The sequence below is a fragment of the Mizuhopecten yessoensis genome, unplaced genomic scaffold (genome assembly GCF_002113885.1).
Source record: "Mizuhopecten yessoensis strain PY_sf001 unplaced genomic scaffold, ASM211388v2 scaffold855, whole genome shotgun sequence".
Taxonomy (NCBI): Eukaryota; Metazoa; Mollusca; class Bivalvia; order Pectinida; family Pectinidae; genus Mizuhopecten; species Mizuhopecten yessoensis.
The window spans coordinates 808679-821939 of NW_018403755.1; the positions used below are offsets into that span (position 1 = coordinate 808679).

The 13261-nt window shown below is 36.4% G+C and overlaps 1 protein-coding gene across 2 annotated transcripts; it reads left to right on the forward strand.

Annotated features, from left to right (window-relative positions):
• Positions 1-1902: 1902 nt before the first annotated feature.
• Positions 1903-6750, forward strand: LOC110453340 (beta-1,3-galactosyltransferase 1-like). Of its 2 annotated transcripts, none has more exons than XM_021502264.1 (2): positions 1903-1930; positions 5022-6750. In XM_021502264.1, the coding sequence occupies exon 2, from the start codon at positions 5352-5354 to the stop codon at positions 6417-6419; it is 1068 nt and encodes a 355-aa protein (XP_021357939.1). In that variant the 5' UTR covers positions 1903-1930; positions 5022-5351; the 3' UTR covers positions 6420-6750. The 2 variants fall into 2 exon arrangements, with proteins under 2 accessions (XP_021357939.1, XP_021357931.1); XM_021502256.1 differs by lacking the exon at positions 1903-1930 and adding an exon at positions 4381-4500.
• The last annotated feature ends 6511 nt before the right edge of the window (positions 6751-13261 follow it).

A 13261-nucleotide genomic window follows, 5' to 3' on the forward strand; every position in this document is an offset into this window, starting at 1 on the left:
AAAGGACGCGGCATCATGTTGACAGGCGTATAATCTCTGACACATAATATAGCGCAAGTATCTTTTCAGTTTTTCTTCGCCGTTTGACGTTGTAATATAACACTTTTCAAACGAGTCCTACTTCGTCTCGAACCTTAACAAATACCAAATTAAGCTTGCATCCTTAGGCGGTATACGATGCTGTTTGCTGATATATTTCACATCTTAAATGTGGGTCAAGGTCAAATATTTAAAAGGTAATTTGATAGCAAACACGCTGACAATACATTCAAACTATCACGAACCTTCGAATAATAATAAATGAAGATAATATACAAGATTTATATAGCGCCCTATATAATTTGCAAAATTACTCTAAGGCGATGTACAACACACGGAAAAGATTACTGAGTGTAAACAAAAGAACATGTAATAGTCTAGTATATTGTGAGCTAGGACGGCCCCTTGTTGTCTGTAGGCTGACTGGTCTATCTAGTATATTGTGAGCTAGGACGGCCCCTTGTTGTCTGTAGGCTGGGTTTGGTTTAGTACTGTTTAACGTCCTATCAACAGCTATGGTCATTTAAATATTGGTTAAAGCTGAAGGCTACAAATGATTTTCTTTTAAAAACATGTTTTGACGAAAGGATAGCATATAATTATAGTTGGATATTGAATATTAGGATTAAACAATTTATGGAATACAGATTGTCATAAGAAAATGGCGTGTGATTAAACAAAGATTTCACAATGTTTATAAACATGAACTATCATCTGACATTCGAAATATTTCTAAAGGTGAAATATATCAGCATATAATTGATAAAGTTTCTTTATTGTACGGACGAAGTATGTTTTGAATAGACACCATCCTTTTAGATATACAGACGATAAGCTGTCTTGAAACAACAAGATATGTATTGACTGTCGATCGGATATACCCTCCTGAGCTAGAAATGAAAGACACTGCTGATTCTTTTACATCAGCCGCTTTCCCCGATCTTAACTTACAACATGGGACGGCTACAATACCACTTTCACGGTCACAAATTTCCTTTGAGTAATCAAAAGTACCAGAATCATGATATTTGAATGGTAGTTCGTGGGATAGAGCCCGACAAAGTGTTCAACTCCTAACAACTTTCGCTGAAGGGTTGTCAAGTTTGTTGAAGTGATCATGAATGATATTGACCCGTTCTCAAAGTCAAATGGGTTTACATATTTAAATGACTTCTTAATTACCAACAGACTCAAGAATCGCATACACACTCGACATCATAGAGTATATTATTGTAAACGTCACTTCAATAACACAGCTTTATCCTTGTACAAGAAGGATATCTCTTACAAATGATCAATGACCGCGAACAATGTGATCTGGTCGAATAAACACGCACAATAATAGTGCGGTCTGGTCATAATCTATGTCCATTTAAGCCTAGTCAACTTAACAACATGTTACCTTGATAATCTAAGAGTATAGAAGTATGAATGACACTTGTTATGACGACACTAATAGTTATGTGGAGTATAAACCTCAATCGTACATTTAAAGAGCTGCGTTCTCTAAGGTTATTGTTCCTGTTCTGATATCTCTGTATGAAAAATTGAAATAGCTAGACAGGATTTCAAGTAAACGATGACATTATACTTGACTAGGAAGGTATTGTTTTAAATAATGTTTCGTGCATCTGATACGCAGTAAAAACAAATACATTCAGTACAACGGGTATGTAACTTGATGTTATGGTGTTTTTTAATACTAGGGTTAACTATATTGGTAGTGTTTTTTCCTTCCTTTTGTCGGTTAGAATGTGGCGCTTTAATTCATATCTCTTAATCAATGGGTATGAGACACGATCACAAACCCAGTGCTTAGGTTTTTTGTAACTAGACATAAATATCGTACACCGTTTGATTTCAGATGGTTTAGGTGAATATAAAATATAAGGTGAGTAAACCGTTCTTTCTGCATTTCCATATTGTGTGAACTGTTTGAACAAATATAGTTTTGTGATACATATGAATTGTGCATTACACATGTACTTAGTCTATGCTCTAACATTCAATTGTTAAATTAACTCTAAATCATAAATTGTTCTCAAACAGTTTTCACAATTAATCAACCCTTTTTAAGAAAATATATTTACTGTTTTAAAAAAAGCTTACCCTGATATAATATCATATTTCTTTATTTCGCGACACTCATAGGGGATAAAACAAGTAAAATTTGCTAAAGGATATTGGTAAGGACTAACCTTCCTGTCTATAAAACCACTTTAGGTCCATCGTAGGTCATTGGATCACCGATTTATATCTTGAAGAAGTACACCATTTTTTACGAACTCATTTAACATGTATACTAAATCTGCGACGATGAAAATGCCGTGTTGAATCAACAAAAGACCTAGTGGCATAATAAACGGCATGACTTGATCTCTAAAACAATGGCACTGACCTCTGAAATAGTAGCCATTAAACAGCCATGTTTAAATGATACAATTATCACGACACCGTACAATACAAAAACAGGATTGTGAGGTGCTCACAAACACATTTAGACGTCAAGGGTACGAACTTGGCCTTATTGATATCACTTTGACAACATAACGTGCAACTTGATTTGTGAATTACGGAGAAAAAGCAATTACTTTCATGTCCAAATATTAACCGCATTAATAATATCTGTTACATAACACAATGAATTATCTTCACGTTGTGACCGCGACAGTAAGGGTAAATACATCGAGTAGGCCCTCTTTCTAAGATCCCACTTAAATTTAACAAATGTCCTTTTTAACATAGTTTTGAATACGACAGCAAATCTACCTGCACAGAGATGATATAGAGTTACAACATCAAGAACATAGTTCTAAAGCACACCAAGTGCTGTACCCGGGCCATCCTAGGCCCATCCCGCCGAGGCCTTCCCTGGCCTCTCTCTCTCCTGAGGCTCACATTCCCGAACCTCGAATCCCGACTCTCAACTCTGGACTACTTCTTAAATTTTCTCCAAGTATTTTTCTGAATCTATACAACGTTAACTTTTCATGAGTAGGTACGTACCATCTATTGTACATAAGTATTGAGGTAAGTGCAACAATTCTAGGCTAACTTTCCCCTACCAAAACAACAATATTAGATACCGTATGGCAATGACAGTTACCCCTGTCTGGTTTTAGGAGTTCATCCATAACTGACCTTGTCACCACTAGATGGATACCCCTTTAGCACTATCTACAATTCAACAGACCCCTGCGCGGTGTTACCAAACTCGTGAGATTTGACCTCAAATGTATTTTTGACCAAAGTGCTGCTCTCTATCGATACCCACTATCTTACATGTTATAAGATGGTTCAATTCTTTCTCATATTTACATACTTTTCAGCCAATTATAGTATTTCAGTGAGATAGCACTATAAAGTCGGCATTAGATTCACACTTTCACAAGGAGGCTAGTACACCAACATACCATGTCTCCAGCACACATACACGCATGCACGCATACACAACACACATTGCGGCACGTCTTCAAATGACCTTAGCTGTTAATAGGACGTTAAACAAAATAAAACCAAACCAAACCAAGTGCCCATGTAGACAACACAGACGAACAGAAAGCGTCAGGAATTGACAAAAGATACAAAGTTTTGGTGTGTCATGGTTTTATTTTGTTTCACGCACTACAGCTTAGGTCATTTAAAGGACGTGCATTAGTGTATGTTGTTGATGCATGCATTTTTTGCGGGGGTGCTCATCCATTTTTCGTTGGATGCATTACAATGTATCATGTGGTGATGATTAATAATGTTCACATAGATGGGCTTTGCCGCTTACTTCGATGTAACTGGGTGGGGAAGGACGGGGGGCAAAAACGAGTTATACTTATACACTGTAAACCCCAGCTATGGCATTAGGGGGTGTAGTAGCTGGATTCAGCTCGGCTATGTCTGTCCGCCTGCCCGTGGATGGGGTCGTGTTCGGACAAACTTCTCCTGACAATATCAACTGAAATAAGCTGACTTCATGAAATCTTTGTATGTGTGTACATCATGTAGTTGTACCGGTAGATTCAACATCATTCCAATATTTTACTTGCTATTTTAAGTCTTCTTTAGACTGTCGACTTTAAACCTCGGAATTCAAGATAGCAACCATGGCCTCTTATTGACTAAGTCAATAACGGTTATCATTTGAGTTCTATAAGTCCAACTTAGTTAATACTTTGTTAAACTTATATAAATGAGTATACTTTAATTAAAGGCTTACTTTCAAATAAATTTATTCAAGGTGGCTGATATGGCCTCTGATTGGTTGAAAAATTTACATGACGACTTCAATGCTATGAGGCCAATTTTGTTAATACTTTGTAAGAGTGATACATAGTGGATATAATTTTAAAATTAACGGCAGAATGTAAATTTTAGGATCAAGGTCACTGTTATGCTCCGATTAGCTGAAACATCAAAAGGAATGGTCGAGCGGAAGATGGCAGCATGGTAAATACTTGTGACTTGCAGGTATACTAGTTTGGAAATTATTGTGATATCCACCCTATAACATATATACCTATTTGTTTAGAATGGAGAGGAGAATACATAAGCAATAAACGTGGAAAGCCTATGGGACTTACAAAATATCCTATCTGGTTTCTGAGTCATTGCATGGATGGAATCACAAATACACTAATGAAAGAATGATTGCCCTATGGCCCCTTGGTCAAAACATGGAAATAGTAGATACCATTTTTTACAATAGAAATACTTGGCATGAAATGTAACATATAATATGCTACCGCATTTATCTAAGGGTTCCTTCCCTTACCCTGGTAGTTTAATGCAGTGTGCTACATGGGTATGTACTTGCTTAGCATGAAGAAACAGACACAATCATGCTACCAGAATTCACCCTCGAGTCTAGCCCAACTTATCACTGTTCTAGTTCGTTTTGATTGTCGTTTCAGAAAAGGAAAATATTATATATATTATGTTTCGTTTAGCTTGTATTTATATAAAACTAATACATGTTTTATAATTTGTAGATGCAAATACTGGTATGTACCTTTTGAAAGAGAGATCGTGAATATACCTCACCTGGTCGGCACCAAACAGAACTATAAAACGAAGAGTTTCACCTGGTCGGCACTAAACAGAAATATAAAACAAAGAGTTTCACCTGGTCGGCACTAAACAGAACTATAAAACGAAGAGTTTCACCTGGTCAGCACTAAACAGAAATATAAAACGAAGAGTTTCATCTGGTTGGCACCAAAAAGAAAACGAAAACGAAGATTTTCACAGTGTCATTTACTCAAAGGTGTTATTTAAAACAAAAAGTGCCAGCGGATGATCAATTAGAACCTCCCATCATAATGGGGAGAAGATTCCGGAAAATAAAATTTGCTGCATATAATGAACTATTTTATATATTCATTGTTCTCGTATTTTGCACAATAATTAGTACGATTTTCTATCACATGATTTTGATAACAAAGACTCAGAGTAAGAAGGCTGTGGGAGGTCGCCGTGTCCTTACCGCTAACGCGAATCCCGTTGAAACAGTGATTGCCACCAAAACCGTCAACACGGAAAACCTTACAACGAGGCCACAGCTATGTGACAAATGCTTCTTGCATAACTTTACCCTTCTCCTTGATAATGAAGATATTTGTAACACTGCAGAAGAATCGGGCTACGAGGCGGATATAGACGTGTTGATATTGGTAACGACTACGCATGCGCATTATAGTCAGCGTGAAGCTATGCGAACGTCATGGCTTACAGACACTAAAAACAACAAAGGGAATGTTCGATATGCCTTTTTATTAGGAATATCGGCAAGTCAGACAGAGAATGTACAAATAAAGCAGGAGAATGGCATCTATCATGACATATTGCAGGAAATTTTTATCGATTCCTACAAAAATCTGACGTACAAAACAATGATGGCGTTGAAATGGGCTAAAACAAGGTGTGCACATGCCTGGCATATCTTGAAAACTGACGATGATGTGTACGTCAACATTCCAGGCCTTTTGAAGTCTTTAAAAACGCATGCAAAAGCTCTACTCTCTGCTGTAGGTGGTACATGCCCAAACATGGCTTTCCCGGTCAGAGACAAGGACTCTAAGTTTTATGTCGACATAGAAACCTACCCTGGCAAGTATTATCCTACTTACTGCTCGGGAACGGCATATATCATGAGCATGACTGTCGCCAAATGTGTTTTAGAAATTTCTGAAAACATCCCGTTTTTTCCTATTGAGGATATTTACATTGCTTTTTGTATACATAAACTTGGCTTCCGTTTTGTAAATATTGGGGGCTTTCATCGATTCTTTATAACTCCAAATATGTGCAATTATAAATCCGATTGGTTTGTGACGTCACATGGCGTGAATCCGCAACTGGTAAAAGACGTGTGGAAGACCATTTGTTAAAAACATGTAAAATTGGAACTAGGAGTAACCCTGCCATGGTGTAAATGAAATACGAGTTTAACATTTAGTATGTGTTGAAATTTGCAACGTCACAAAGAAAATGGTTGACGCATTTTCTATATTTTTTGGAATATTTTGACATAAATATTAATTCCTTTTACCTTTAATATCGTCAAATATGGACAAAATGGACAAGGATTCAGTGAATGTTTACTTCTCTTTTCCTGTTCTGACTTTGCTGAATTTTTGAATAGGTGCTTCATTACTTCTTATTTGTAGTCTACCATAATCAAAGGAGGACCATCGTACCTAAACATTTATCAAAATTAAGACGGGGTAAAATGTAGGTGTTTTTTTACGTTTTTTGCTTTGTAAGGAGATTTTACCAGAAAATAAAAGTGTTGTTTTACCTATATCTTATATTGTTTGGTTTTGGTTTTAATTTTGTTTAAAGTCCTATTAACAGCTTAGGTCATTTAAGGACGTGCCTCCATGTGTGTTGTGTAAGTGTGCATGTGTGTGCTAGAGACAGGGTATTTTGGTGTAATTGCCTCCTTGTGATCGTGCGGATCTGATGTCGGCATAAAAGTGCTATCTCACTGAAATACCATGCCGAAGGCACACATTTCAGCTCTCCGGCTGGTCACATTATACTGACAACGGGTGAACTAGTTGTTGTAATTACCCTAAATGCTGATTTTTATAAAGGATTCGTTATATCCCGCCCAGGGAACAGACAGAACCCATCGCCTTCCTCACCTGGGCAAACGTTTAACGTTAAAGCCAAAAGTGAGGTATTACCAATGAAGGCGCTAGGAAATAAATGTAATTAGAAGTTGAGAGAAATACAAAGATCCTAACTATTGCAACTGATGCAGCAGATTGTTTTGGTCGCTTTTGTGCCCCCAAATAGACGTCTCAAAAGCAAATCTCCAATTCTGCAGGGGGTTCCTGCATTAGTCGCATCTTACAATACATGACGTGGGTAACAGCAGGGGCATTAATTTCTCTTTCCCCCACCTGTAAGGGTAAATATAATATCTATATTGTAATTTGACCAGCTTTCCTCTCTGTCCAATCCTTGGAGTTGGTCAGGACCTTACTTTCTGATTTGATTTCAATTTCATCATATCTATTCCCACCAAAGGGACTATTTCCAGCTATGTTAAAATTACATAGGAGCCTGCCCCCTCATAATTTTTGATTCAGAAGTTCTACGAGATTTATGCTGCTGTTTTAACTTTTTTCAATCCCTTATCCATCTTGAGTTATTACTTTGAATCACACTTCTAATTATTCAGATGATTAATTAACCTAATTACAGCGAGGGCGTCGAAAAATAGAATATCAGCCTGACAGTATTTTTCTGAACAAAAAAATCGTATTTTTTGCATCGTTTTACTTGGGAAAGGATATTTTCTTTCATGTCATGTTTTAATAATATACCTAATATCGAGTGTGAGTTTAATCGAACATTTTGTGAAAGTTTTAATGTAAAACAGAATTTTTCATTTTTATTATTATTGTATAACAAAAATGTTCATAGTATGAAGGAGTGGTTCTATTTAAATGATCTATTGACGTCTACCGTTGCAGAAAAAAATCGTTACACCCTTCTAAACAATAATGATTATAGAGTTCTTCCTTTCAGGCTTTCTCTAACAAATTCATCTTTTATACCTTCAACTCTTCGTAGTTGAAATTCATTGGACCTTTCAGTACGACCATTGACTTCTTTACATTCCTTTAACAACTCGTTAACTTCAAATGTACTATCTCCTCCGCCAATCTACTTAGGTTTCGGTGAACTTAAATTAAACATTTTGCATACAAAACTTAAATATCAGTGTAGTCCACTTAAATATGATCTTTATAGGGTAAATCTTGTTGATAGTGTGGCCATCCCTGTGAAAATGCCTTTCAGTGCTTTTATGAGTGCATCCTGTTCCAAAATTTGAATGCTTTGTATGTCTGGTAAACCCAACTTTCGGTAGAAACCAATACAAAAGTTTTTAAACAAGTGCATCATTACATCAAATCTAGCAATATGTTTTGATAATTATAATTATCATTCCTTATTTATATTTATATGTGTACGTTGTTATATATGTTTATGAAATTGCATTTCATTATTTTGCCTGATTACTTTATTACATTGATTTTGTTCATTATAAAATTACTATACCGGGCTGCATGTCATGAAATTTTGTATAATTTATAATTTATTCAAATGCGGATCCTTTTCACAGTTTACACGATTTCTTTTCTAGGTAACCCCCCATTCCCTACCCCCTCCCTCCCTTCCACCTCCATACCCTTCCTTATCCACCCTATCCTCCTCCCGTTCCCCAAAAACATATACATTGTATTTACCATTTGTATTTAGTTGTAATAGCTTGTTGTCCGATCCATTTGTATATTTGTACAATAAAATATGTTTAAACTTTAAGTGGTGTTATGTCAAATACGTATGCAAAAAATCAGTCCGAAAAAAATGGTGGAAAAGTATTCATTTCGCACAACCAAAGTAACCTGTGTACCCAAACAAAATGATTGCCTAAGGCACCTCCATGGCGTCCACCAAAAAGCAATGCACCTGATTACAGGTAATTGGTGAGGAAATTGGTTGCAAGCCTACAATAAACATTTCAGTGTATGTTAGGTCACAAACAATTCCAAATTCGAATTTATTTCGTCACTTGGCGAGAGTGATAAAAGTTTTGTTGAAAATCAATTTTGAGATCAAATGTAATTTTCTTGTCACTTTTTAGAATTTGTTCTTATACCTCTTGTTACCATTTTGTATACATTTTATCATCTGACTTTCGTTGAAGTACAACTGAGTCTGTGGAAGAAGATTGTTGAAATATTTGTTTTTTCCCCTTTGGGTCCCGCCCTGGACCCCTGGGTTAGTGTACCCTCTTCTACCAAGAAAGATTCTGACCAAATTTAAAAAACAAATCTATCCACTGTTTCTATAAAGATAAAAATGTAAAAAGTTTACGCACGACGACGGACGAAAGATGATCGGAATAGAAAAAGCACTGAACGGATCTTTCTCAAATTGGATATGAAAGGTTTTCTTTGACCATATTTGTACTTGAATTTTTGTGTTCAAGTTTGTTATCGCTACTTCTCAAGAAGTACCTGACCGATCGTTCACAAAATTTCAAGTTCCTCAAGTTCAACACTTGTTGTGAATGATATATTTTGAGAACGGTCGAAACGACAAGATGCTATTATAAATCCGCCATCAGGAAAAGAAAAGATACTGAAATTTTGCAATGTTCCAAATAAAATATAACACATTTTAATTTCATTCAACATAATGTCAACACTTACACATTTAATACATTTTTCAACCGGAACAGATTTTAGGTTAGGGAAAAGATGAGAAACACTTGCTAAATGATTGAACTGTGAGAGCCCTTTAAGGAAACCCTGAAGTCATTAACATAATGCAATACAAATGGGTTTGAAAGCATAGACATTCTCTAGTAAAAATGGTGAAATTTGGTGGAAATAACACTGAGAATGTGCATCGTCTTGTGCATTAGTTTACATGAATCGAGAGACATGACGCAGTCTCAACAACGAAAAACAAAAGTCATAACACTCAACAAAAACACTCAAAGCAGAGGGGGTATATCAGAAAATCTGACAGCACGACACAAAAGTTAAACTAGCTAACAACACTCATACAATTGGAATAATCATACTGACGTACAAACCTGGTACAAAATCCATCATGGCACTAATGAAACACCTGCACCGAATATTCATCAATATGTTTTGAATGTTTTCAGCAATTTTAAACTACAGTCATTTACTGAATGAGGTGTGTAGAGATCCGATGACAGTCCTTGTCTTAATAAACAAAATGTGTTTTTACAGACAAAATATGTTTTTAACAGACAAAATGTGTTTTTACAGACAAAATGTGTTTTTACAGACAAAATATGTTTTTAACAGACAAAATGTGTTTTTAACAGACAAAATGTGTTTTTAACAGACAAAATGTGAAATGTCACCTTCGATATCACGTACTATTTCCTTTTAATGGATTCACGCAACTAAATCATGTTTTCCGTAGCTTTTAAACAGTCAGTTTTTATACTTTAAAATCAACAATAACTGTCTAAATTCATAGATACATAATTTCAATATTGACAGATTTCGATCAAACGGTATGTAGATGTGTTATGCCTTTTTGAACAATACCTTGACTTCTATAAGTATCATTTCCGACTGCAGATGTAGTTTTGAGGACTTTTTATAACGGCCGCCGTTACAATTTATTCTTATTCAACACGGCCTATCAACACAAACGAGGTCATTAGGGCCAAATGATGTAAACATGTTAAATGAAATTACATGAAACAGACGGAAATGTAAAAGACAAATGTCAATATGAATATTAAAAGTGGTAATGTTTATTACATCTTTTTGCAGGCCAGCTGTTTCACAGGTCTAGAATTCTGCAGACATTGAATGTTCCCAACCGAGATTGAAGACTTGTTTTATTTCTACAGAATTAACCTCATATTGGCTGGAGATTAATGCAAACTCATAACAAGTGTTTTACTATAAATAACTCGTAACATGCTATGCATTGTTGCGCGACTTTCGTTTCAATAAATAAGAATGCACAATGTATGAATGACAGGTCCAGAGACGGGCTTGGGGTTTCCTTTGAAATCTTGTGCTTCGGAGACATTAGAGAAACCATAACCGATCAACTGATTTCAACACTTGGGGTCTATATCTTTTCGTTTTTCACTTCCCAGCTGTCTTTTGCGATATCTCCCCCGAGGTCAAGAAATTAATGTGTGAACTAACTTAGGGTCCCCTCAGAATTGGAGATTTTCGCATTTCTTCTGCAATCAGGACGTTGATTGAAGACAAAGTTAAAGTAATAGTTGATTTGCTGTCCAATCATTTTCCCACTCTCCTTCCGTTTGTGGAGGTGACTCCCTTGTCAATATCCTCGAATGACATTTGCTGTTGCAAGAACGTTACATTCAATTACTGTATACTGGGCGCCGCAGTTTGATGTTCACTTTTTTGACATGTCGTTATGACAAAGAATTTATCACGGTACCGAAATATAGTGCATAACGTACTTTATAATGGCAATTATATGTGAAAGGCGTCATTAACATAAAAATATGCCCATGAACACAATTATTACAAAATTATCTTAAACCAAATACATCTTAATTGGTTGTTCTAATTGGTAGGATTGCCCTTGCGAATGTGCTTTCGACACGCTTTGAAGTGTTTCCAGAGATCATTTCGGAGGTAAGTGCGACGTGGTTTCTTTCTCAGGTGCGAAAGCATCTGACGATGTTAACGTTTCAACCATTTTTCCTCTTTGAGATAACAATGGTAGCATTGCTGGCCTCCACCTACGTGTTGTAAGGACATTAGATGTACGATTATTCTGTGGCATTTCACAGATACTCCGTCGCAGTTGTGGTGAAGTAGCAACCGATGAAGAAATCTTCAGAGAAGAAACTCTCAGAAGAGGCAGTGGATAAACGTTACCATTTGAAGAACTCCTTTCTTTCCGAAATGGATTCATAGGGCGTTTCGATGATTCAGTAGGAAAACTATTCTTTTTCACCATCTTCCCAACTGTTTGTCCTATCGCAAGTGACGGATGTTGCTGGGAATGTATAGTTGTATTTCTTGAAGCAAGATGCACGTCAGTACTTTCTTTTTCTCTATGAATAAGCAGTGATTTCAGGTTTTCGTCTGATGTCCTGCGAGGCTTTCCAGAAGGAATATAGGGTCGGGGAATCAGCGGTGCATTTAAGCTGTGTCTTTGACGCCAGATTTTGTTTTTATCTATATTAGATATGTCACATATTGATGATCGAGGTGTCTCTTTATTTAGTTTTCTGTTGTCCAAAATGCCCGTTTGTCTTTTAAATGGACTAGGGGGAATAGATAATGTTGGAACGTCGAGACTGTCTCTTTTGTTTTTGTTTGGAAAACACTCGTTCATAATGTCTTTCTTGTTATATTATCTGCAAAACATAAATAACATAAAAGGTAAAAAATAAATAAACGATAGGTATGTGTTTAGTTCTTCATGACGTCATTCAAAGATGTGGTAACGACGTTTGTGTTTTTAAATAGGTTACATAATTTTTCTTAGTTTATAATTTGTTCGTCTTGTTTGATTTCAAACAGACATACAAATTGACAAGAAGATTCTGCGAACATGTTACCAGGATCTGTCAACTTACATAAAAACAACATTCCTGAGTGAGAAATCGGCCTTTCGAAACACACTGCATGTTATCAAAAGAGGCAAAATATGATTAGGCCACATGGATCATCTGTCTCCTGCTTAGGCTTAGGTTTCATTTCATTTTGTTTACGTCCTTTTAAGAGCCATGATCTTTTCAGGACGTGACTCCATGTGTGTTGTGTATGCGTGCATATTAGTTGGAGGCAAGGTATTTTGGGTGTTTTTGCCTTCTTGTAAAAGCGCAGATCTGACACCGAATTTATAGTGCTATCTCACGGAAATACCATATCGGAGGCACCCAGCACAATATTCCGCCCGGTCAAACAAATTGTTATCATTACCCCCAAATGCTAAACGTTAGAAGGGAATAAAAACTACCATTTGCAAGGAATTTGGTAAGCCCAGCCAGGGGGCATAACACTTTGCCTTCCTCATCTGGGCGAACGTTCAACATTAGAGCGCTGGTAAATATAAGACAGGGCACAAAACCAATCCCAAAATCTGCAGAGGGTTTCCATATTGATCGCCTCTTAAAAAACCTGCAATGAATAACAGCAGGTGCTCGATACCCAGCATGCAGGAG

Coding starts and splice junctions, on each gene's coding strand:
- LOC110453340 (XM_021502264.1), top strand. CDS start 5,352: ATGGGGAGAAGATTCCGGAAAATAAAATTTGCTGCATATAATGAACTA.